The following is a 26,930-nucleotide window of genomic DNA, read 5'->3' on the forward strand; positions in this document are numbered from 1 at the left end:
AAGGAAAGATTTCCATGTGGTTCAACGTTTATTGATGTACATCATTCCTACCAAGTATATTTCTACATCGTTTGCATTACTTTGATGATTTCTGCTAATAAAACACATTTTACAAAAAAATTGCAAGGTTTCCATTAAGTTCAAAACTTTTTAAACGTGTATGAATTCTACGACTACCTAGTATGTTTTCACACCATTCACATTTGTTTCAATGAAACTTTCATGCAGTTTTTCCATAAAAGAGTCCATTTAAATTGGACAATATCTTACATCTTAAATTCAATACCTTTTACATTGTCAAATCCCAAGCGCAAAAAGTTTGTGCCAAAATAGGCCCTTGTATATTTTGGAATAAAAATAAACGGGAAGGAATTCGTATTTCATCATTTAAAAAATTAATGCCTTTTAGCATCAGTTATGAGTATTGAGTTTACAGACGTAGCTCCCATTATTATGAAAGAAGTCCATTTTCTTATGATCAATTATTCCCATACCGAGGATATTATTCCTTAGTGAAAGCAGAATTCCTGAGCTAAGTCCTTTCGATCCACAAACTTGTGGCACAATCCTTGGCACAGAAAACAGTAAGTGGCATCTGATGCGTTTTTTTGTTTCCACAACAGCAGCATTCGATAAGCCTTATCAAATAGATCAGGCCATCTTACATCAATGCAATCAAGGTCTTCCTGGCGAAAATGCAATCGGCGTCCAAGCTTCATCCAAAGTTTTGAGATTGAGTTCGACAGCTCCTCGAGATCGTCATCAGACACAACACCTTCTTTCAAAACTTTTCCTAGGAATTAAACATTGCACATTTGCTTCACATTGTTACAAAAGATATGTCCGACACTACAACACCAAGATGAGAATTAACCTTTCAAGAGGACGCGACATTTTTTTTTTTTTTTTTCATTTATTCCTCCTCAATTCTGGGGAACAGGGATGGCGTAGTGGTGAGAGCACTCGCCTTCCATCGCTGTGGCCCGGGTTCGAATTCCGCGTCACATTGGTTCTCGTCCTTACTCCGAAGGTTTTTGTTCGGGTCCTCTGGTTTCCCCCGCCCACCGCAAGAACCAAGATTCCAAATTCAAATTCGATCTGGATACAGTGGACAAGAAGAGCCACCTAGTGGAATGTCCTTTGCTAAATTATTCATCTATTTTATAATTTATTGCTAGTTTTCCTAGATATAATGAGTCTTTTTGCAAGGTATGTCAAAAAAAAGCGCAGAAGAAGGATGCAGTTACTAGAGTTTCACGAGAAAATATTGTCTTACCTGTGGGAGCCACTTCCTCTGGAATAAACGACTCGCTTTCTTGGTCTTTCCCTGTTCCATCGAAATCTGCAAATGAAGAGTGTATAATTGGGTTCTAAGTTAAGCGGATTGAATGTTGGCTTAACAAGGAAACAATAGAAAGAAAAAAACTGCTACAGAGACAAAATAATTCTTTAAGTTAAGAGTAGAGTGGGGAGGGGCACCCTAACTTCTACTCTCCATATTCGAGCTGGGGCGTTTAAATAAATTTTAGCTGATAAAAGCGGGCCTCAAGGGGAGGCACTGATCCGAAGATCTACAGTTTGAACTCAACATCTTACGTAACTGAACCAATCACGTCGTCCTCGATATTAGAATTTTACATTGAGTATAATCCGTAACATCTCGGCCTAAAAATGTTACATCTCTTACCTGTGTGCGAAACTTTAGCGGGAACAACTGATTGCGCAATCGGTAATTTTCGCTTTTTGAAATTATCAGAACTGCACTGCGCCAAAGTAGAGGTCTCTGAGGAACAAAAACCACCATCAGTTCTGGTTAATTCTCACACATTCCTGAGCTAGTCTCTCAGTAAAAGAAAAACATGTGATTCCATGATTTTTTAGCTTATATGGAATTGGGGAGGGGGGCTGCTGTTCATGATTTATACAACAGAAATGTTATTCTTCACAGAAATGGAAACCTTCAAACAAGACATATCAACTAATTTTGACGCGGATTGTAGTTACAATAGATTAGTCGGAGCAAAGCTTTGTTAAGACTTACCCCTATGTTTCTTGCTAATGGTATCATCTAAGACCTGAAACCAAATAAATTACTCATAATATTAGTATTCTCCTAATAATTATAAAGAAGTGATAATGCAACCACCACAAGGACAAAGAAGTTTTCAGACAAAGTCCTGAGAGTCCTGAGATCAACTGGAATACGTGTTGATGAGATACCAAGTCATTTGTTTGTGACCGAACGGGAGGCCTATGTCGCGCTCCGCAGAATCAAGACCCAGAAAGCGCCGGGGCCTGACGGGATTCCCAACTCTATCCTTAAGACTTTCGCTTTTGAATTGGCTCCCGCTATTGCCGACATTTACAACTCGTCATTAAGCGAGGGGTACCTCCCTCCCCTTCTCAAGTCAGCGATTGTTCGTCCCCTGCCTAAGACGTTACCACCTATGAAAATAGAAGAGGACATCCGCCCCATCAGTCTTACTTGTCAAGTGGCCAAGCTATGAGAAGGGTTCACGCTCACCAGGATTCTCCCTTCCATACTAGCGGATCTTGACGTCAAGCAGTTTGTGGTTGTTGGGAAAAGTACAGAACAAGCCCTTGTTTACCTACTCCATTTGATTCTCGAAGCCCTCGATAAAGGGAACTGTGCTGTACGATTAACTGTGAATCTGTGTATCATCCCGTACGATGAACTGTGCTATTACGACTGTTTTTCGCGGACTTTCGTAAGGGTTTTGACTTAATAGACCATAAAATCCTCATAGGAAAACTATCTAAGTTCAATCTAGACAGCAGTTTGGTACGTTGGCTTGCGTGCTTCTTACAAGGTAGATCTCAGGTTACGCGCATAGATACGGTCAGTTCTAGTTCCCAAGCTTTGTGCGGCGGGATACCACAGGGTACCCATTTAGGGCCTATTTTGTTTGCTTACATGGTTAATGACCTGATGGCTTCCTGGGGCTTGCGTATCAAGTTTGTTGATGACTTAACTATCATGGAAATTCTTCCAAGAAATTCTCCTTCTGTGCTTAACTTCCTTGTGAATGACATCCAAAATTTTGCAAACACCAATACCATGCGCCTTAATTCTACTAAATGTAAGTGCATGACTGTTGACTTTCTTCAGTATAATAGTTACAAGGCTCCCCCGGTCGTATCGGGGGGCGCTGTTATAGAAGAGGTCTCGTCGTTCAAGCTTTTAGGCGTCAACTTGTCCAATGACCTTTCTCGGGGGACGCATGTTGACCACCTGCTGAAGAAGGCTTACCGACGGTTGTTTGCTTTAAGGCAGCTCAGGAGAAGTTCTGTCCCAGCGGAAGATATCGTCTACATCTATTGCTGCCTAATACGTTCCATACTTGAGTACGACTCTACTGCATTTGCCAATTTACCGTCCTACTTATCTAAGACCTTAGAGTCAGTGCAGAGGCGTGCTCTCGCCATTATTTGGCCAGGTCATTCGTACTCAGATACCCTAATGCTATCCGGTATTGAAACCCTTGATGCACGCCGTAGTGCTGCCTGTGAATCCTTTATAAGTCGTATTCATAATGACAACCCCTTTTATACTGTAATGTATGCCGACGTTCGTAAATCTTCAGACCGCTACAATTTAAGAACAAATCGTACTCACTATCACTCAAAAAAGTCCACCGATCGTTTTAAGAACTTTGTGACAGTCAAGTACTTGCCAATTTAATCATACTCGTTTTTTATATAATAAACATTATTATCATTTTAGTATTATTATCATTATGTACATGCTGTTTTTACTTCTATGTAGTTTAATGCACTTTGTACAGTTTTTCCCCTTTTTTCTCCTATAATTCTTGTTAATATAATTTATAAACCTGTAATTCAGCATTCTCTGCAAGAGGTTTGAATAAACGTCATTATTATTATTATTATTATTTTTATTATTATTATTAAAATTATTATAATGTCAAGTGGGAGGCAAAAGGTAAGTTCTTCAATATGTTTAAGTTATCATTTTCCAGTCTTTACGCCACCCAGTGCCAAACCTGATTCCAACCCCTTAGAACGTTAAATAGAACGAACGTCTGAACACAAGGAACTTGAATTTGCTTACCTGACTCCAAGTCTTGGGTGGACATAACTTTGGACCCCTCAGTGTACGTGAGCAAAGGACAGGTTTCTTTGTCAAGGAAACGTAATGTGCACAATCATCGTGGCAACATCCTGCTTCCGCATGCCAATAACACTCTCCGGTTTCACGAACAAACTGGGGTGGACACAAACTGCATCTAGCGCAGAGATCCCAGGATACTGTTTGCAGCCAGTGACACTCTTCGTGCAGTCTCTTCAAACTAGACTCCAAAAAGCTGAAAGGGAGGGAAATACTTTTAACTATCTAAGATATCTATTCTCACATAATCTTTCACGTGGACATCTTATATACGGAAGGTATCTAATGTACACCTGGGAGAAATAGAGTAAAGGCTGATAGTTTCTAAAGAAACTGTTTGGGGCTGCGTCGGTGGGGGTAACGAAATAATTTGAATATATCAACAAAGTTGAAATGGTAAATTGGCCACCGTAACGATTACAAAAGCTGACGTTTCGAGCGTTAGAAATAGAGGACGCCTAATCCTTCTTTAAAACAACATTGTAACTATGACATGAAACACACTGTCAAGGGCCTAACAGAGTTATGGACAAAACAAACTTGTCGAATCAATTAATAGTTCCCAAAAACACACTTCCGAACTGGTAATTCATGTAAAAGTTACCACCCGAAAAAAGAATGACTCATTCACATGCACGTACCTTAAGACCTCTGAGCAAACGCCAGGTTCGGTCACAACAGGGTTCATACTTAGATCAGTGTGGTTCCAAACGTGTACTTTGATCACACGCTTGTAGCAAACAAGATCAAGTACAGTGTGATCTCCCATAAAGAATCGGGCGAAGTTGGCCCAGAGCTTTGGTTGATCACAGGTCATTCGTCTTTGAACAAATTCCAGGAAAAGGACAACCATTCTTGAAAAGAGACCACCTGGTACATACTGAGTGGTGAATGTGACATAAACGGGTGTAGGGCCTGGGTTAACAGAAACGTACGGCATCAATCCATCGGGCGGTTGGGAGGTCAACATGCACGGAACAAGATACACGGATTTACCATCTTTTCCTGTATATTCACAAAGAAGGTTGAACTTCTTCATGAGGAAAAGTAGAGACTCCTTAATGTCTTCAACGCCCAGTTTTGTGTAAGAGTAATCAAGCAGTTTGGCATTTAGAATGCCATACTTGCCAAGATCCTTACGTAGGTTTGAAATGGGAGTTTTCTCTTCCTTCTGTTTTTCAACTGTTATTATCTGACACAAAACATCAACTAGCCACTTTGGATTCAAAACAACTAAACTGCTTGGATTATCAGCCCTTCCATGATAAACCACCGTTCCACGATCATGCAAAAAGTATAAAAGTACTTCATAATCACCTTCGACCTCAAATTTGCAAATTTCGTCACAGATGTTCCTTCGGAAGTCTTGCCTTGTGACATAATTTGTCCCCTTCCTTGCTAGATTAGAAACTTCTTGTTCCACTTGAAGCCACTTCAAAGGAACCTCAACTTTTGTGTGTGGCATGGTATCTCCAACCTTCAGAATTTGTTTCCGCAAGGCAACAACTTGGGGATCTTCTTCCCCGAGTTCCTTACCAGCTAGAGTGTTATTCACTGCAAATGTTTTCTCGATTATGTGTTCGCTGAATTCTCTTGCTGTGTCACAAATAATGTCCTTTACATCCGTAATCATCATTCCGGGGTCTCCTTGTACAAGGTCGGCATGTGTTCCAACCAAAATGACAGGTGGTAATACCTCGCCATTCTCCTCGTATTTGAAGGAATTCACCATGTCCATCCACCTCATAATGTGATCTAGGTTTGTGTCATTGCTGTCAGGAGAAGGAATCTTAACTACGTCGTAACCAGGCTCTTTCACGAGACATTGGGCTAGGGCAGAAAGGTCTTTGGTAAGATCAACTACTAGCATGTAAACTGCTTCACGCGAGACAAGAATAGGATGAATAGCACGGTAAATGGCTTGACCACCAAAATCCATGCAAACTGGCCAAACGCCGTCATCCTTCTCTAGCCCTTTCCTCGAGAGGTTTTCTGCTGTAAGTCGCACCACCTCATCGGGCATATCATTCTTTCGCTTCTCATTAGGCCCGTTGTTCTCTTGTCTTGTCGAAGAAGTTTCATCTGAATTCAACTGAGTCCCAGGCTCTATGTCTGGTGAGGATCCATGGTATGGCCCCTGTACAAACTGTAACACACAAAATTCAGGTTTCACTATTTTTTAAATGAAAATAGAGCTAATGGTACTGTGATCTTGCTTCCCTAGATCGAACCCAAAACAGATACAAGTCAGTTCAATTAACAAAGCTGGAATAGAAGTACGGTAGGCCATTAATAAACAGCTTTGATATCATCTTTGAAAGATAAATGAACAACAGCATGTATTAACAACCTTTGGTACACTCTCTGGTCCAACCTCAGGTCCACAAAATTCATCATTGAAGAACTCTGAAAGAAAGTAAGTTTTGATTAACTTCACTCAACCAGGTAACATTTCACTGTTGCTATTGTTGCCGTTGCTGATTTTGGTTCCTTTTAGCGTTTGCTTTACTTTGTATGCTTGTTTTTCAAGTTTAAAAAGGTGGGATTATAATTTTGCGTTTATAGTAAAGTAATAGAATACTCTAAAAATTTCAGATGGTTTCGCCGTTTACCTCGTTACGATTAAGTCGTACGCTTAATCATGCCGACTGACTTACAAATAACATAATTATGATGCAGTCATAAAATGTTCTAGAAGCATATCTACATAAGTAAAGCTCGTATGGTGTCACTCGATAAGCCGTCAACAAAGCTGTGTTGCAGACCTACCGAGATAACGGGTTAAATTAAAATTAAAAAACCCATCTGCAAACTCGTCTTTACTTGTATGAAATTCATCAATCGGTGCGAGGTGTTGAATTTTAAAACTGCAATAACAAGCTATGTCCTACCCCAACCCCTTTCAGTCTTAAGTAAGCAGCAACATGAAAAGGTAATGTGTCATGCAACCTCAGCTATTTGCTGGCGTTAAGTTTTTCAACAACACAGAAATCAAAACAACATTTTGTTATGAGGAACATACCCTGGTTTGATCCAATTTCACCGATCATACCCTCTGTTCTCTGTGTCTCATCAGTCTCTGTTTGCTTCGAAAATTCGCTTTCCAGGTAAATTGAGTTGGTTGCTTCAGTTTGTAACTGATTACTGATATTTAGTGCACATTTGTAATGGAATGCACTTCTTTCTTGTTCCTCTTTGGAATTCTTCCATGGTTTTTCACCGACACGTTTTAAAGGTATGTCTAGTTGCATCCCCTCTGTGCTCGATTCATCTTGTCGGAATAGTTCACCTTTTAAAGAACGTGCGACACTAGTTTTGCCAACTCGGTCTTGGCCAATCAACAATACTTTAACCCGCTTATCGTATGCCTTTCCCGTTTCAAGAGCTCTCTGGTAAGCGGCCTTCGCAATGGATCCCCTGGCCAAGATATAAGGCGGGACTGATTGCACGGTTTGAAACTTGCTCAAAGCAGGGACATCAGCTCTTACAGTCGTTATATTTTTGTGAAGAATGGTTTGCGCTCGTTCATTCCAATCCTCTACCTGCCCAAGGCTACCTGTGACATCAGGGAGAAGCTTCTTCAAATCTATAGCCAGCGCACGATCATGATATTCTTTTGCTTGCTGAAATTCAACTAGGGCACTACATGTGGTTCCCAGATTACTGTAAATGCTTACCGCGTCAACATGCTCAGGTCCAAGCTTCTTAATAAAAATACCCTGCGCACGATCGTCATAATCCTTTGCTTGCTGAAATTCACCAAGGGCGCTACATGTGGTTCCCAGATTAAAGTAAATGCTTGCCACGTTAACATGCTCAGGTCCAAGCTTCTTCAAACCAATACCCAGCGCACGATCATAATATTCTTTTGCTTGCTGAAATTCACCAATGTCTCTACTTATGGCTCCCAGAGCACTGTAAATACTTGCCAAGCTGACATGTTCAGGTCCAAGCTCCTTCAAAACAATAGCCAGCGCACGATCATAATATTCCTTTGCTTGCTGAAATTCACCAATGTCTCTACTTATGGCTCCCAGAGCACTGTAAATGTTTGCCAACCTGACATGTTCAGGTCCAAGCTTCTTCAAAACAATAGCCAGCGCATGATCATAATATTCTTTTGCTTGCTGAAATTCACCAAGGTCACTACAGCTGGCTCCCAGAGCACTGTAAATGCTTGCCAAGCTGACATGTTCAGGTCCAAGCTTCTTCAAACCAATAGCCAGCGCATGATCATAATATTCTTTTGCTTGCTGAAATTCACCAAGGTCACTACAGCTGGCTCCCAGAGCACTGTAAATGTTTGCCAAGCTGACATGTTCAGGTCCAAGCTTCTTCAAACCAATAGCCAGCGCATGATCATAATATTCTTTTGCTTGCTGAAATTCACCAAGGTCACTACAGCTGGCTCCCAGAGCACTGTAAATGCTTGCCAAGCTGACATGTTCAGGTCCAAGCTTCTTCAAACCAATAGCCAGCGCATGATCATAATATTCTTTTGCTTGCTGAAATTCACCAAGGTCACTACAGCTGGCTCCCAGAGCACTGTAAATGTTTGCCAAGCTGACATGTTCAGGTCCAAGCTTCTTCAAAACAATAGCCAGCGCATGATCATAATATTCTTTTGCTTGCTGAAATTCACCAAGGTCACTACAGCTGGCTCCCAGAGCACTGTAAATGCTTGCCAACCTGACATGTTCAGCTCCAAGCTTCTTCAAAACAATAGCCAGCGCACGATCATAATATTCTTTTGCTTGCTGAAATTCACCAAGGTCACTACAGCTGGCTCCCAGAGCACTGTAAATGCTTGCCAAGCTGACATGTTCAGCTCCAAGCTTCTTCAAACCAATAGCCAGCGCATGATCATAATATTCTTTTGCTTGCTGAAATTCACCAATGTCTCTACAGCTGGCTCCCAGAGCACTGTAAATGCTTGCCAAGCTGACATGTTCAGGTCCAAGCTTCTTCAAAACAATAGCCAGCGCACGATCATAATATTCTTTTGCTTGCTGAAATTCACCAAGGTCACTACAGCTGGCTCCCAGAGCACTGTAAATGCTTGCCAAGCTGACATGTTCAGCTCCAAGCTTCTTCAAACCAATAGCCAGCGCACGATCATAATATTCTTTTGCTTGCTGAAATTCACCAAGGTCACTACAGCTGGCTCCCAGAGCACTGTAAATGCTTGCCAAGCTGACATGTTCAGGTCCAAGCTCCTTCAAACCAATAGCCAGCGCACGATCATAATATTCTTTTGCTTGCTGAAATTCACCAAGGTCACTACAGCTGGCTCCCAGAGCACTGTAAATGCTTGCCAACCTGACATGTTCAGCTCCAAGCTTCTTCAAACCAATAGCCAGCGCACGATCATAATATTCTTTTGCTTGCTGAAATTCACCAAGGTCACTACAGCTGGCTCCCAGAGCACTGTAAATGCTTGCCAAGCTGACATGTTCAGCTCCAAGCTTCTTCAAACCAATAGCCAGCGCACGATCATAATATTCTTTTGCTTGCTGAAATTCACCAAGGTCACTACAGCTGGCTCCCAGAGCACTGTAAATGCTTGCCAACCTGACATGTTCAGCTCCAAGCTTCTTCAAAACAATACCCAGCGCACGATAATAATAGTCCTTTGCTTGCTGAAATTCACCAATGTCACTACATCTGGCTCCCAGATTACTGTAAATGCTTGCCAAGCTGACATGATCAGGTCCTACAGTAAACATGATCAAAAAATTTACCACTTTTTTAAAATAAATAGGATCAGCTTTTAAAATTAAGCTTTAACTTTATGAAAGGTAAAGTTTGGTTTTTACTTAAACATAAGCACAAGAAAGAAAAGTAAAGGCAATAAGATGATGCTCAACACAAACTTAACGATGCAGGAGCTTACAACCTTGAAAGGTCATAAATTTCTTATATTAGATAATTGCACGTTTATGCTTGGAGTTGCAAGACCACATTCCCCTTTGTCATATGCATGGCATTGGGCAAAAGCATTTATTTTTCTCCTACTTGTGTTAATGCATGCAAGCCCACAAGCAGGCTGTCAATGGTGCTGCAGCACAAATGGCAAGAAAGGCCTTTAAAATTCCAGTGGGCAAGAAAAGCCAGTGTGCAATAGGTCTTTAAAGGTTCATTTCCTTGCCAGAACCCTTGCAGCACCCTTACAGACCTTCCACACAGTTGCATTAATTGTCTTAACCTTAAAAACTACAAGCTTCCCCACTAACACTGCAACACCAGAAAGTGTCTGCTAGCAGGCTCTATGCAAACTTTGTGGGAAATGGTAAAGAGAGGCTGTCAATTTTGTCTGATGAAAAGTGTGTGAAAATAGCTGGCTGTAAGATACAAAATCATTTTAGTAATGCACATTCACTCCCAAAATCTCACCAGAGGAACAAAACTAATTGAAATCAACACAAAGGTAAACCTGCAGATCAAATTGTTTCCAAAATCATTATGGATCTACTTCCTAAATGAGGTCAAATAACAATTTTTGTTTTGGACATTACATAATTTCCATAATGAAAATAGCCTTTTTTTCATTTTCTCTGAAAATAAAAACTATTTTTTTGGTATGCTTGCAGGTTCCTATTTTAGTCCTGAAAAACCACCTGAAAAAATAAAAGCTGCTTTATGTTATGAACATTATGTTATGGACATTACATTACAGATAATTATTACATTTATGAACATTACAGCTACATGATGATTATCATTATTATTATAATAGTGTTTCTTTTGGAGGAACAAATGCTACATTCAAGACAATTTGTTCAAATTTACAGCATCTAAGTTTTACATCCTTGTAACTAAACACCAATAACAATAACCATAACAACAATAACAGTAACCATAACAGCAACAATAACAATAACCATAACAACAACAATAACAGTAACAACACCATGTTGACATGAGGAGTATAAATTTCCAAAAAGGTTAAGTTCAACTGAGAATCAAGACATATCATGGCTATATTCAGTGCCTTCTTTTAAAATATCTGAAGATTACAAATTCTGAAAAAAAAAATTAAATGATTTAGAAATGTACTTTGAAACAAGCAATACTTCAACCTTCAAAGGCCATTGCACTAATTATGACTGTCATCATATTTTAGAGAACATTGTAATTACAAACAGTACAGTGCAGTGAAACTTCCCATAATAGTGTCAACTGGCTTATTAAGAGTAAATGAATTGTTCTCTAGCAAAAAGTTCAAAACAATCCAAGTTTAGTTACGCAATGTTTAACAACTGCAATGTGCAGTTAGTTTCCTTAGTGAATTGAAAATATTCTTTTTTGAAGATATTTAAGCATTGTCTCAATATATGCAGGACTTGGGACATTGAAAGGTCCTGTGCCGTTCAGCTCTATGGGACCACAGAAAATTCTTTTCTTGTGGACAATATCAATATCAACCCTCATTGATTTCACTACTTAATGGTAAAGAAATTTGATTTCAACATCACCAGTATTACCCTGATGGTTCTTTCAATGTAAAACTTGGTTTCATACTCTACAGCATTATACTTCTAACATATTATGTCCTCTACAGGTGAGGTGAAAATGGCTTGCTTGGTTGACACAGAGCATGCTCTACGATGATAACTGATAATCCACAGGCCATAGTCACATGTACACACAGAACTGTATAATTAATGTTCTGGTTATCAGCATGACAATCACAAAAGAGAATTAACTTGTAATTGAGCCTGATAAAGATAAAATTATCAGTTCTGGTAAAGTATATCATCGAAATTTCATCAAAAGAAAAAACACTCCTTTATTCTAATGAGTGTAAAAAAAGTTTCACAGCCATGGTATGTCCATAACAAAAATTGAGTAATGTCAGTAACAGCATTTTTTCACCTCAAGCTCAAAATCTAAACACAAAACCAGGGATTCAATTAGATTTTAAACAACTATAAAGCAGCTTTATTTGTATTATCATCAAATATTTTTTTTTCAAAAGTCAATTCACAGGGAAAAAAAGTCAATTGAACACAAAGTTGTAGGTAGATTTTTTTGTACTATTTACAGCCTTTGTTAAAGAAAGAAAAGTTTCTCTTTTGTTAATAGTCAAGTACCATGTAATAAAAGTTTGAAAAAAGTTATGAACTCAAAACTGCGCAAAATAGTTTGTAAAGGAAATTTGGGTCCAAAAAATTGGCCTCTGAATGTAATGTCCGTAACATGGAATTGTCCTTAAGCACAAAGAAAATTTTCAACATTAAACCCTAAGGGCATCAAATTGCATTTCTAGAATGGCAGTGGCTAGCTGCCAAAGTTGGTAAATCCCTTCATAATGCTCCTGTAGGATTTAAATTGATGAAAAATTTAAGAAAGGAAAATATGTGTGAAGTAGGTTAAATTATCCTGATTTGAAAAAAATTAGGTAAGCTTAGTCATATTGTGTAGCTTCTTGCCTCAACAAATAGATAAGCATCTCCTCAACAAACGTCACTGTGCAGTACCTAATAAACCCATTATTCCAGTGAAGAACTGGGTGCGTGAACCGTTCGGATTGGACGTCAGTGAAGTCTGGGGTGCCCCAAGGAACAATTCTTGGCCCTATTTTGTTTATCATCTACATAAATGACATCTCATATCACCAAAAAGCAGAGGCAGATACAGTGAAAATTATTACTAGTTACTAAAACAATGCATAAAGTTACGTGTATAAAGTTTATCAGTGTGTCTTTATAGAATCAATTATTACAAATTTAGTCTATGAAAATACATACTAACCAAAGCTGACATGAACACGTAATACGGGATATTTGGAGTGCTTCGAGTGAATAAGTTGTTTTAGATGCCAATTCGTTTTAATAAGGATCCCACGTCTCGTACATAGACAGCGATCCCTACGGTTAAACTGTATTTATTAACTCAAGTACTAACCTGGGAAAGTAGATCTATGTTGACTCATCGTGACTGAAATATTTGGCGCCTAATATTCAACGGTACACATGACTCTCAAGAAAACATGTTTCTGAACATTAACAATGGTATACTAACTGCTTCAGGACGTTTAACACTGATTCCTTAATTTGCCAAACAACTTTGTAAGTTGACTCTGGAAGGCGGAAGCAGATCACGGGGCCGATCACGGGCACAGGGTTTGGTCGGGATTGGTCGGGATTGGTCGGATTGCTTCAGGATTGGAGACAGCGGAAAAACACCCTAACTATTACGTGTAAGATACAATAATTTGTCCTACAATGGCAGATATTAGATCTGAGCCCGCGTAAAAGCGGTTTTGTCTGAAGATGCACGGAATCGAGGCACTTGGGCCAGGCTTTGTAAATTCTCAAAGGTATCACTGTATATTTCAAGATAACTCGCATTTTACGCAATGTTTTTACTTTTATCGAGAATCTGAAGCATTCAAAAGGCAAAGATAGCAATGGTTAGACATTGTATTGCATTTGGATGCTACAACCGGAGCGATAAACCACATTGCAAGCATCTTTCGTGGCATTCACTGCCACTGAGCAACAAGAAACTTCTGGCGACTTGGCTAGTCAAGATTAAACGGGAAAACACGCCCGTAAGTAAAAATTTCTTTTACGCAGTGAACATTTTGAAAAGGAAGACTTTTCCAAGTCATATGCTGGCCGGAAAGTAAGTCTTAAGTCAGACTCAGTTCCGACAATATTCAGTTTCTCCGAGCAGAAAACCAAAAGGAAGGCTCCGAAGGAAAGACGCTCGATTGATGATGACTTTCCGGCCAAGATGTTGCAGTGTGGTTTATCGCTCCGGTTGTTGCATCCGAATGCAATACAATGTCTAACTATTGCTATCGTTGCCTTTCGAGTGCTTCAGATTCTCGATAAAAGTAAAAAAATAGCGTAAAATGCGAGTTGTTTTTAAATATACAGTGTTACCTTTGAGAATTTACAAAACCTTTGGCCCAAGTGCCTCAATTCCGTGCACCTTTAAACAAAACCGCTTGTACGCAGATCTAATATCTGCCATTCCGGATTTTCTCCAATAGGACACTTCTATTGATTAAATATTGAACCTGATATCGAACCAAATAAAAAATAATGCCAGTTTTAATTCCATGATCGTTATGAGAAAAATGAAGTAAAAAGTGGGGAATAACTCGGTGATCTGCATCATTTTTTGGGTTATTATGGCAAAAAAAAAAAAAAAAAAACAGAAGTTGGAACTTTCAATTAGTTTTTGTCATCCGTAGAAATATTTACGAATGATCTACCGTAGCTATTTTCGATACATAACAAATCTGATTTTGCGATTAAAGCCGTCCTTGAAAAGACACCTCATTGGAAAAGCGGAATGTTTAGTAAGTGCTAAGGCCGTTTACTCCAGTAAATACGTTAAATGCACTGCCATGTCACGAAAAAATTACATTCCTTGACTTGTACAGTCTACTGATTTTAGGAGTTCTCTCATTCAACATAGAAGTCTTTTTTAGGTTTGGGGAGCGAGGAGGCCAAATCCAATACAATTCATTTGGTTTTATCAGCTATGTTGATAATGTAAATTGGTCTCTGTAGAGACTTTCTAAAGTTGACCTTGAGACCGTTAGCCCTTCGTTAGAGCAAAATGACGACTGAAGGTCTCACGGCTTGAACCGCCAGCCCTAGAATCTCTCTAAGATGGCATATTGACATTGTCAGCACTGTTAATACCACCAAATCATCTTGTCATACTCCGATCCCCCTCCCCCCTGCTTTGGAAGCACAAGAAAATCTAAGAAAGAGCCAGGAATTCCCTTCTGTGGTGCAATCTGTCTTTCCCAAAAGCGCGTGAACTTCTCAAGGTCACGTTTCGAAAGTTTATACTCATGCATGGTTACCCAAACTTGAGCTCAAGAAACTCCACGGAAATCCCATGCATTGGTATCCTTTCTAGGAATCTTTCGAGTCTGCGGTTCATAAGAATCCAAACTTGTCGTCCTTGACAAATTCAACTACCTGAAGTCACTTCTCACTGCCGGCACTGCACAAGGTTCGTTCGCTGGCCTAGCTCTGACGATTGCTAATTACGAAAAGGTGGTTGACCTACTTAAACAAAGATTCGGAAATCGACAGATGGTGATCTCTAGCCACATCGAAGTGCTCACCAAACGACCCAAGGTGGAATCGATTGGCGAAGTTAAGAAACTCCGAAGCTTGTACGACACCGTGGAGTCTCATGTTCGTGGATTGGAAGGCCGTACGCAATACCTTTCAGTCGCCCAAGATTCCAAGTTTATCGATTTGCAAGAGTTGCATTTGGTGTCTCCTCGAGTCCATTCTTATTTAACGCAACAATTCGTCATCATTTGACCTCTGCTGACATCCCCAGGGGATTTTCCGAAAGAGTTTTGAAAGGTCTGTAAGTAGATGACTTTGTTAGTGGAGATGATTCCGACGATTCAGTTCTTGAGATGTATGAGAATCTGAAGTCATCTTTCAAGAATAGAGGATTCAATATGCGAAAGTAGGTCTCCAACTCTAAAGTCCTGCAGGAAAAAATTGAACAATTTGAAAGTCAGTCCCATCAAGTTTCAAGCAGGTTTGTCAAGGAATGCCCGGTTCAAGAAGAAGACGAAACTTACTCAAGTTCTCTGTTCGGGACAGCGAAGAACCCCTCCACATCACAACTCAAAGTACTTGGAATTGGATGGGATGGGGAGAAAGATTTGTTGCTCTTGGATCTGTCCTCTCCATTAGAAACTGACAATACTTGTCTAACTACGAAGAGGGCTATTCTTGGTACAACAAGCAAGACGTATGACCCCCTGGGACTACTTAGTCCAGTCGTCCTTCTACTGAAGATCATCTTCCAATCTATTTGCAAGACGAGGGTTGGTTGGGACGACCGAGTGTGGATTCATTTATCCATGAACAGTGGTAAAGCCTGTTCAAGATGCTAAGAAGGTGGGAGTAGTACTTTCATGGTTGGTCAACTACTTTCATGGTTGATCAACTACTTTCATGGTTGGTCAACAGCAGATTTAAGAAATGTTCAACTCTGTGGTTTTGTGGATGCGAGTGAAAAGGCCTATGAAGCAGTTGTGTATTTACGCATTGAAACAACCGCTGGAACCAGGCTGTCTTTACCCAGCTTGTGTCATCAAAAACCAGAGTTGCCTGCTGAATGGAGAAACCATACCTCGACTGGAGTTAGCAGGTGCTCTCATTCTGGCCAGATTAATCAATACAGTGTTGGCAGCATTTGGCTGAACATTGAAAGTTGATTGCGTGCGTTGCTGGTTACATTCTCAAATTGCTCTGTGGGGGATTTGGGGTGTAAATAGAGAATTCAAGGAATTCATTCAAAACAGAGTGATTGAGATCCGTCAACTTACAAAGCCGACTCAATAGAATTATTTCCCCACGGAATCCAATCCAGCTGACATCTGTTCGCGGGGGTTAATGACCTCGAAATTGATCACCAATCAGTTGTGGTGGCGTAGCCCTGAATTTCTTAGAAGTGAGAAGGAGCAGTGGCCAAGTCTAAAAATGAACTCTGTGGAAGTCACAAGTAGTGATTTTTATCCTCGCCTAGAACTGAAGAAGGGAAACTGTAACAACAGCAAGAATCAACATTACAATTCAGCTCTGGTGAACATTCCCACTGAAGAGGCGACTTCCGAAAAACGGCTTAATCTTGATTGCATCGTTCCCTCGGGAAAGTTCAGTAGTCTTTAAAGATTTAGGCGAGTCACCGCATATGTTTTGCGATTCGCTTCTAATCTCAAGCAAAGTAAAATGAAGAAGAAATTGATTGATGGAAATATGACGCAAGAAGAGATGAATCGAGCAAGAGAACTTTGGATCAAGGAGGTGCAGAGATCAGTCTACAACGACAAGAACTTTGACCAGGTCAAGGTCTCATTATCACTGTTTTTGGATGACAAGGGAGTCTTGGGGTGTGGTGGTCGTTTTAAAAATGCCCCAATTCCACATGATGCTCGTTTTCCGATATTCCTTCCAAGATGTTCACGATTTACCTAGTACCTGGTTATCAATGACTGTCACCTTAAGGTTCTTCACAATGGTGTGAGAGATACACTCACAGAGCTAGGATTAAGATTTTGGGTGACGAAAGGGAGACAAACCATGAAAATTGGAATTGGAAAATGTTCTGTTTGTAAGAAATTACAGGGGAGAAGCTATGTGGTTCCTCCTCCCCCTCCTCTTCCCAAATTTCGTTTTAGTGATGAGTTCACATTTACACGTGTTAGAGTGGACTTTGCTGGCCTATTATATGTCGAGGATATATTTGCAAGGAAAGAAGATATTAACAAGGTCTATATAGCTTTATTCACGTGCGCTGCAACCCTAGCCGTTCATCTGGAACTTGTTCCAACCCTAAGTGCTGAGAGTTTTATCAGAACCCTTGCTCGCTTTAAAGGAAGAAGGGGAATTCCCGTCTTGAGTGTCAGTGACAATGGGAAAACTTTTAAGGATTCAAGAGTGCGGGCCTAGTGTCAGCATGATGGTACACAGTGGAAGTTTAACGTTGAAGCGGCCTCTTGGGTTTTTGACCGCCTGGTGAAATCGGTTAAGTTGAGGTTGAGGAAGTGTATACGAAATGCTCGGTTAAACTACGATGAGCTATCTACTGTCCTTGTAGAAGTCGAACTCGCGACCTTTGACATTTGTCTTCGATGAAATTGAACAACCACTGAGACCTTCATACCTGATTGTGGGCCGCAGAATTTTGTCAGTACCACCAAAAAACTCGTCTGTTCAAGTCGATCAAACTGAGGAAACACTAGCAAGAAGAGCAAAATTCTTACAGCGAATTCTGGATCACTTCTAGAACAGATGGCGGTCTGAATATCTCACTCAACTGAGAGAATACCATCGCTACCACAAGAGAGCAAACTCCCTCAGTAAAGTGCAAGTGGGAGATGTTGTGTGTCTTCATGACAGTAAGATCCCGAGACAGCTGTTGCGCCTTGGCAAGGTCGAATGATTACTTCCAGGACGAGATGGTCAAGTTCGAAGTGCAGTGGTACGAGTTAAGTCTGGTAATTCACCAACCGCAGAATGGAGACGCCCATTGCAGAGGCTCTTCCTTTGGAAGTGAGGTTGGACACCGAAGTTACCAATTCTGTGCCCCAATCGGTAAATGTTCCTGTCAGAGTAGTGAGGGACGAGGATGTCTCAGTTGTTGTCGAGAATTCTCATTGAGATAATTTGTTAAGTTAATTCTGTTGTGTTGATTTTATGCGTAAAGATTATTCGATTTTTGAAACCTAAACCTTGATTGATGATGTCAATCAACGCGGGGGAGTGTGTTAAACACGAAGGCGCGCTATATAAGGAAGTCTTCCCTGGGAAGACCTAGGGTCATTTGTCACTCACCGTTGACGTGTGCGGGTCAAATTCAAATGCTGGTAGATAAACAAAAGGAGCTAATGAGATATCTATTGTTTACTTCCACCAGCATGGTGGCATGAGGTAACGTGCGAACCACCTACTTCGATATCAAATTTACCGCCACAATTAAAGACAGTTTCCATAGGAGAAAGGAAATACAAATCTCAAAAATTCTTGTATTGTGATGAAGACATAAAACAATTTTGAGGAATGCGCCCGCTGTTCACTGCTTAGGAGTAGCTGTAGCTCAAGCTGACTTGACTCTAAGAGTTCTACATCACACGACGGTTGATTGACAAATGGTCCAGTGGGATCTAAGGCTCCTTTTATAGCGCGCCTTCGTGTTTAAAAACAAAAAAAAACTGGACCGAGTCTCACGTGATTCTGTCTGTTTTGTACTCCCGCCCCCCCACGAACTTGATCTTTGAACTCAAGCAAAGAAAAATGTAGTTCTGGAAAGTAAAAAGCTGTCTTGTACATGGAAAAAAAGGTAAAGAAATCTAGAAAGCTTGAATACAGTCTTTATTTGAAGAAATTGTCCTGTTGTATACGTTTTATACAAGCCTCATTCAGCTTTTGAAAACAAATACGCCGGGAAAATTTTTTTTTCATTTGCAGCCGCCATTGTTGTTTACAACTCGCGCCACGCAGTTTCGAGGGAAATATCGCGCGTGGGAAGCATTCATACTTTACAACACAATTTCCCCCCCCCCCCCCCTTGAAAAGGCATTTCCCTTAATGATCAATGATTCAATGATCCCTCAATGATCCACCCAAAATAACATCTCATGGTTTGATACCGTGCAGTATTGTGAGTGACCACGATGGCCCCTTCGCGTGTGTAAACATCCGCGTAGCTCGTTATCAGTCAAGATGTAAGTACATCAGAAACCTGAAGAACTTAAATGAGACAGCTTTTTTAGAGGACTTCTCTGCATTACCATTTTCGGTAATGACATCACCTGATGACCCTGACGATCAATTAGAGACTCTCAACACCTTGTTTAACGACTGCCTTGAAAGGCACGCACCCCTCAGAAGATGCCGTGTGACACGTCCTCCCACCCCGTGGATGGATAACGAAACAATACTTAACCTCCAGTCACAAAGAGACAAACTGAGGCGAGAAGCGCATCAGTCAATTTCAGAATCTTCCTGGTCTGCTTTCCGGGAAGTGCGAAATAAAATAAAGAGCGCTATACCCAAAGCTCGTAAAGCTTTCATGGAAAAGGCTTTGCTGTCCAACAAGTCCAAGGAAGTCTGGCGCATGGTTCACCGCGTACTCCATCCCTGTCGACAGCCTCTGAGGTTCGACCCAGACAAGCTTACGACCGCAAGGAGAACGCTTGATGTTGAGTCGACCAACCAAGATGAACTCTTCCAGTTCATCCGCGGTCTTACGAATAAAGAGGGTGCCTTCCACCTGGAAAGTGTTACACAAAGAGAAGTCCTGCGAACCCTTAAACAACTGCGCAGTGACTGTTCGACTGGACCTGACCAATTGCCTGCCCGGTTTGTAAAGCTGGCTGCTGGATGCTTGGCCTGCCCACTCACAACTCTCATCAATAACTGTATTTCCAAGTTGTACTTCCCGCATGTCTGGAAACTCGCGCGTATCAGCCCCATTCCAAAAGTTGACACACCTGTCTCGGAAGATCACTTGCGTCCAGTGAGTTTGCATCCAGTGTCGATTCTTCCCGTACTTTCTAAGGTATTTGAGAGGCTTGTTGCTTCCCAAATGACTGATTTCTGCACTAGAGAATCTCTCCTTAGAGACACCATCTCGAGCTTTCGTAAAGGGCATTCGACCTCTACGGTACTCTTAGGTATAAGGGACGACCTATTGAGTGCCATGAAAAGGAAAGAGGTAACTCTTATGGTACTAGCAGACTTTTCGAAAGCATTTGATACCGTTTGTTTCAAAACGGCGATAACCAAGTTGCATCACCTCGGTTTTTCAAAGTATCGTCACCCGTGCTCTCCGAATTTGGAATCCCCCAAGGCTCAATCCTTGGACCGATGTTGTTCAATCTTTACGTCGCGGATCTTCAAGATATTCTTCCAACTACAGTCAAAAGCTTCCAATATGCCGACGATACAACATTATACACTAGCTGTTCTACACCGCAGATCACATCTCAAGCGGAAAGCATGAATGCAACCCTGGTAGACCTCGGCGCCTGGTCAAATGATTCAAATCTGGCCCTAAATTCTAAGAAAACCAAGGCCATTCTTATCTCAACTCCACAGATGGCTCATGTTCATTCTCTCGGAAATCTGGAGTTGGGATTAGAAATCTCCGGTAAACCACTGGAACGTATAAATGTTACAAAACTCCAGGGAGTACACATTGACTCAAATCTTAAATGGGAATTTCATATCAATTTTATTCTTAAATCTTGTTATGCGACTCTGAGAACCTTAAGAAAAATAAGGAACTTTAATAATTTAAAAACTACGGAAACATTTGGTAGAAACCTTAACTCTGTCTAAAATAAGCTACTGTGACATTGTTTTTTATCCACTACCAAAGTTCCTCTCAGCTAGGCTACAAAGGCTCCAGTTTGCTATGGCTAGTTTCATCACTTGTAAATATGTAAACAGTATATCTACCATTTTGGATCTTGGCTGGCTACCTATCCTGGAGCTAAGGGACTACTCGCTACTAAAGACTATTTTTAAAGCACTGTATTCTGATAACTGGCCCTCCCATATAATTTGGAAGTCGTTAAACCCGTCAGGCATCTTCGTTCCAGTGTTGCTCCAAGGCTTTATGTTCCATTTGTACAAGGCACCTTTCAGCATTCAGCAGCCATGATTTTTAACGAATTGCCAGCAAATATAAGGAATTGCACAGATTTTAAAGAATACTGCAGGCTGTGCAAGGCGTTCTTGAAGGCGCGCGCTTTGTCTTCCTTGTAAAGATATATTCTGCATATTTACTTTCATGTACAGTTTTTATTACAATCTAGTTAGTCATTATAAATTAGTTTTAATATTAAATTTTAGTATCGTAGGCCTTCACAGATGAAGAACCACACCTTTTCTGTGGATATACTGTGAATAAACCGTTATTATTATTATTGTTATTATTATTATTATTATTATTATTACCATTATTATTTCTCATGCCTGGGCTATAGAGAAATATAACTGACTAGATTACAGCCATCATTGTTGTTTACAACTCGCGCCACGCAGTTTCGTGGGAAATATCGCAAGTGGGAAGCATTAATTTTGATCCAGCCTTCTCTGGCACAAAAAGCCCTTTCGAGCCTTCTTAAAATCTTCTTAAGATCGGACGACAGCGCTTCTCCACGACGGCTGACTTGGTCGAGGGGGATGGGGAGAGTTCGCCGAAGGCAGAGTATTAATTATGTCAATAGAATGCTAAGGGTTCGTTTTCACCATCCCCTCCCCTCCCCACCCCCGCCCCCACCCATATGCTGGCGTGAACTTTACAAACTTATTACCGGGGTTTGACGCACGAACGCGGCTACAATAGCACGAGCGAGAGGTCATCAATTTTGACGAAACGGCAGTAATCATATGTTATTTTATCATCCAGTTTCCAAATGTTGTGACTTGACCATATTATTGGGTTTAAGGTGTAACTCTTCGAAAGTTTCATCACGGAAGTCACTCTTAGGAATGAGTAGCTTATCCCAAGGAGGAGGGGAATTTTGGTAGCAGTGTTCCGTCTGGTTCTTAAAGCTGACCTTATGCAAGACCAAAATCTGACCTCTCAAAACCTTTCCCGTTTTCAGACCTATGCTTCTCGAGCTTTGCGATAGTGAAATTAAGCCTTAGTTAAGAGTGTGATACCGAAATGAAGGGTTGGTTAAATCTATCAGAAGACATATTTTGGCCCAAAATATGTCTCCTTATAATCATATCAAGTTGATAATTAAAATACTGTTGAACGGTCACGTGGTTCCATTGAAAACTCTACCTGCTCTTAGATTATAATAACCGAAATCTATAGCCGTACGCGTTTACAGACCAAACTGCAAACTGGGGACTAGCGCCCCTCTGCCCTTAGGCTTCCAGTTTAACTCCAAAGATAATATTTTAAAATTCATTCTACGCCACACCCGCGCTAATGGCAAAAACAGATCACAGACATCACTAAGGTTCTCATGGTGTGTCTAAATATAAAACGCTGCTATTACGAATCGATTAACCACAGCTAAAGAAATTTGCCTCATCTGCCAGCTTCAAAGGGCTGCAGAATCAACAAAATATTGCGTAAAATTTCGTTTTATTTTACTGGACTCTCCGTCAAGTATGGCAGTATTTCGCGCGCGCCCTGAGTTTAATTGAGCTTTCTATGCAGACCAAGTGGTCGGCATGGCTTAGATCTTGCACTATCCGGCTGCGCCTTCCGAAAGCATTTTTAACATCAAAATTCCCGGCCTTGAGTAAGGAAGCTCTTGCTAGAATACTAGTGCTGTCAAAACACTCTTAAAAATCTTCATTTGAAATGTCTTAATCGTAGTTATAACCCGCTAAAGGAATCGAAATTGGGGAGAAAATAAAGAACTGCACTGTCTAACCAGCGACATTTGAAAAATCTTGGCCTTAAAAACCAGAAAACCTTAATTACAAGCTTAATGTGAGTATCTTTTATATCAAAACCTTTACATTATACTCCCACTCCAAACCGAACAAGGACAGATCTAACGCCAAAATTTGATGTCTACTGAAAATACACATTTCTGCAACGTTGCCTCATGCCTTATTGATCATTGTCATAGAAAACTTTGGGGTTACAACGAATATTATAAGCTTAAAATGCTTCGTTACCAAGTTCTCGAAAATTCAGGGACGCGGTTCTCGCGATCCGCTATAGATAACTTTCTTCAAAGTCTGAGAAAATTCCGAAGTAAGTAATAACCTTTACCTGAGAATTTCTTTCCTATTTTTTTTTTTGACTGAGGACGAGAGTTGTTTAATGAATTCGTATGGAATCCGACAGCCTTCGATACTGAGAGCTGGTCATGTTTAGATAAAAACAGGAAAATTATCATTTCAGATCTTATTCCTCCAAGTAGGAAACAGACGTTACCATTTCGAACCCAAGTTAAAACTTTCCCACGTCAACTCAAATAGCCCATTTGGTGACTGAGGCATCCTCTTGAATTAATCACTTGGCATTCTAAGCAATTCTGCTAACTTTACTAATAGATCAAGGAAACAAGATTCCTTTCGCCTCAACAAACAGTATAGTATTGTCGTATTGGAAGTGATCGGAACTATATAATTAGAATAAAAAATTTTAGGCAACTCTCGGAACTGTGAGCCTCACTATTAAATTACAAAAGAGTCTGACCATAGGAATAAATGAAAGCAATATGATGCTATGTAAGATTGCATCAAGACAGGAAGCGCGCCATTGTTTCTCAACCGAAGGAGCAGGAACACAACATTGCTTGTTGAACTTGTGAACAGCATTAATTGTGATGAAATCTTCCAACAAATAGAAACCTTTACATGGTTTTTTTCTGCATTTGAAGAGGTCGTACACCACAATCACAACTGAAAAACAGGAAACCAGCGTTTCACATTCCTTTCTTGGCGACTGTATGACAGCATGAGCGCTAAAACCACAAAGCTTCATTCGGTTTTCTATCTGTGGTGTTTTCATCAGTCCGAGGTCGCGTCTGACTCCTCTCGCCGCAGATTAGAACCTTTGGAAGACAAAGAGTTATAAATGAACCCTTCGACCTACTAAATAGACAAAGAGTGAAAACGAGGTTGAAATAGGGAACACAAAACCTCCTGCAAAGTCAAACTCGTTTCATTCAACCTCTTTGGAGGGTTGTAACTAGCAAAAGTGCATTGGACATGGTATATCTTTACCAAGGTAGCGAATAATAGCGATTGATTCCGTAGGTTTTACTCAGAGTTCTCCACTATTCTTCCCTACACAAACACAAACCGTCCAGATCCAAACTTACTTGGAGAACAGAGTACACAAAGAACCACTTCGTGATGGTGTCACCGCTAAAAATTTCAATATATATTTCATGCCCTTTTTGTGCTGGAAAACAGTCAAGACTGTACAAACTCTATTTAGTTCACCACTTAATTCTTACGGCTGTTAAACGCTAAAATTTTATCTTAATGTGGCCATTCGTGTGACAAATTCCAATTTGTCACACGGAAGGTTTGAAACACACAAAGGTTTGAAACCTTTGATAAGTTTTCAGCTTAACCAGTTCTTACAGTTCAGATTTGATACATACCAACAACAAGAATAAAGCAATGTCTCTCGGTTACCCCCTATAAACTATTACTTGGAGTCTCCCATCCCTCTGCAACAAGGTGTATCGCTTGCATCACTTTCTATCACCCCTGAGAAGGACTTAGCGAAGGAGGATATTCACGGCTCAATTTTAAAGGCAAAAGTTGTCAAACGAGTGAAAGATAACTATGGACGAATCCGTGCGTCCTCTCTCTAATCTATTGGAGAAATACCACATACCGTCATCAAATAAACTGACAAACGTTAGTGTCCAAACGAATAAGTTCGTGGCATTACAAATTGCGTTGTAATCACACTCTTTTGCAAGACTCTGAAGGCAGCTATGAAGATTTGTTATATCTGTTTGTTTCGTGGACCCCAAAGGAGGCAAGGATAATTTATCTTTTATCTCAGTTTTGTCATTTGACCATCAATCCAAATATTTTTATTACTTTTTAGGACTTGTCCCTGATTTTTTGGTACGTTTGCTCTGCAGTTTCAAACAAGAAGTTCTAATGAACCGTATTCCACTACAATGCTTTTATTTAGGCGCTTCTCGTAAAATCTAAACGTCGCGGTTCAAGCAAATGTATCTTCTGCAAATTCTTCGCCTGAAAATAAGATTTATAAGTTTTGTTTGGAAATAAAACATGTCATCGAGTGGAGCCTTAACAAAATATTTTTATTCGGCCATCTTCTCCTCATAGAAGTTTTCATAAATGATTTATGGGTGTCACGTCGGATTTCGTGTAAACCAAGTGTCAAATGCTCTTAATACGTCGGCAAGGTTGTTGAAACCCGGAGAATTCTTCTCCACATAAGGAACACATTAGATACATGGGAATATTTTAATTAGTTCGGATAGGGAAGGCGGCGTGAAGTAATATGCACGGACTAACAGTGCGGCTTGTTGAAACTCTGACTTAAGATGGCTATCAACTTATGAGGGGCCGATGAAATCCAATCTAGTGGCGATTAAAAGATTTTACCACATGCCATTCGCTTTTAATTAAAACTTGGAAAGTTGAAAAGCAATTAGATAAGAATTCTGTCAAGATTTTACAAGCTTTCCGCCCAGAAATTAATTCGGATTTTCCGAAGGGTGGTCTGAAATGCAAGAATTGCTTGCTTGGTGCAAGAGTTTGTGTGATTTTCGTCTTTAGCTTAGTTCTCACGTTGCTTCATTTAGTTTCTGTCCACAAAACAAATCCGTTGTTTGTCTGACCTACAATCAACGAGGCCATTTCCTAAAGGAAACAGCACTTAGAAGCCACTTGGAAGGCAGAACTTTATCAAACATACTTACAGAAATTAAAACAAAGCTACAAAGAAAGATTTAAAAAAAAAACTAAACAAAATGCGCCATTGATCGTCAAATTAAAGCTGCTAAGAAAGGTGTTTTCGAATTCACGTGTGTATCATTACAAAACTTTTATATAACTTTCGTGATGGAAGTCTGATGTAAGTTACAAAATTGTGGGAGAAACGCATCTTTATTACATTGGACACTTAATGATTGCAAAATAAATACTATATTATGCACATATGACAGGCTTACATAACCTTTTAACTGGAATCTCAAGAAAAAGTTAAAATTCTAACCTCACCCATAAAACAAAATCTTTCTCAAAGACATCATTACAGCCGATTTTTTGATGCCAGTGTGAGGTCTCATGTTGGCTTGGATCGTGCATGTCTGAACACCTATCATGGTGTAAAAACCGTTCTTCTGCGCAGCACGTTTATACGCGCGCACAAAATCTAGCTATGTCAATCCGTTGTTTTTATTTTACTTCTGATAAATAAAACTAACATGTAAGAATAAAAAACGCATTAGCACCGAGTAAATGAATGATTCAGTGATGCGACAGCAGAACAGAAGTGTTGTACCACCGTTAATGCGTAAAACAGCTGAAATGTCCGCGGCACATTAAAGAGAGAGCCAAGGGAAAGAAATATTATCAGATTATACCGGGTGTTTGTTTTGATTGTCGCTTGAGAGATCGAGACCAGCCGACGAAAATAGGGAGACCAAACTTACCTTCAAGATAATGAGAATTTTATCCTTGAGGAAGCCCATCTCCTTCCATAGAACTACGTGAGGGAAGCCACACTTCCCAAAATATTCCCTGCGAGGAATGCTGTAGGTTACATTTCTATTAGTACTGCACCGACAGACAAT

The 26,930-nt window shown here is 40.3% G+C and overlaps 1 protein-coding gene and 1 long non-coding RNA gene across 2 annotated transcripts; both read right to left on the bottom strand.

The window, feature by feature from the left end:
* Positions 1-9: 9 nt before the first annotated feature.
* On the bottom strand, positions 10-13,259 carry LOC111320832 (uncharacterized). The gene is made up of 9 exons (XM_088740563.1): positions 13,058-13,259; positions 7,173-9,863; positions 6,501-6,556; positions 4,792-6,296; positions 4,094-4,346; positions 2,042-2,075; positions 1,688-1,783; positions 1,277-1,342; positions 10-793 (listed from the first exon to the last, which is right to left on the bottom strand). The coding sequence occupies exons 1-9, from the start codon at positions 13,083-13,085 to the stop codon at positions 510-512; spliced, it is 5,013 nt and encodes a 1,670-aa protein (XP_088596689.1). The 5' UTR covers positions 13,086-13,259; the 3' UTR covers positions 10-509.
* A 9,715-nt stretch (positions 13,260-22,974) lies between these two features.
* On the bottom strand, positions 22,975-26,900 carry LOC148718354 (uncharacterized). The gene is made up of 2 exons (XR_015994176.1): positions 26,790-26,900; positions 22,975-24,228 (listed from the first exon to the last, which is right to left on the bottom strand). It is a non-coding gene; the product is annotated as an uncharacterized LOC148718354 (long non-coding RNA).
* Between the last annotated feature and the right edge of the window lie 30 nt (positions 26,901-26,930).

This window comes from Stylophora pistillata, chromosome 12 (genome assembly GCF_964205215.1).
Source record: "Stylophora pistillata chromosome 12, jaStyPist1.2, whole genome shotgun sequence".
NCBI classification, from domain to species: domain Eukaryota; kingdom Metazoa; phylum Cnidaria; class Anthozoa; order Scleractinia; family Pocilloporidae; genus Stylophora; species Stylophora pistillata.

Coding starts and splice junctions, on each gene's coding strand:
- LOC111320832 (XM_088740563.1), bottom strand. CDS start 13,085: ATGAGTCAACATAGATCTACTTTCCCAG. Junction 6,557..7,172: donor TGAAATTGGATCAAACCAGG/GTATGTTCCTCA, acceptor ACTTTCTTTCAG/AGTTCTTCAATGATGAATTT. Junction 6,297..6,500: donor GACCAGAGAGTGTACCAAAG/GTTGTTAATACA, acceptor TGTGTGTTACAG/TTTGTACAGGGGCCATACCA.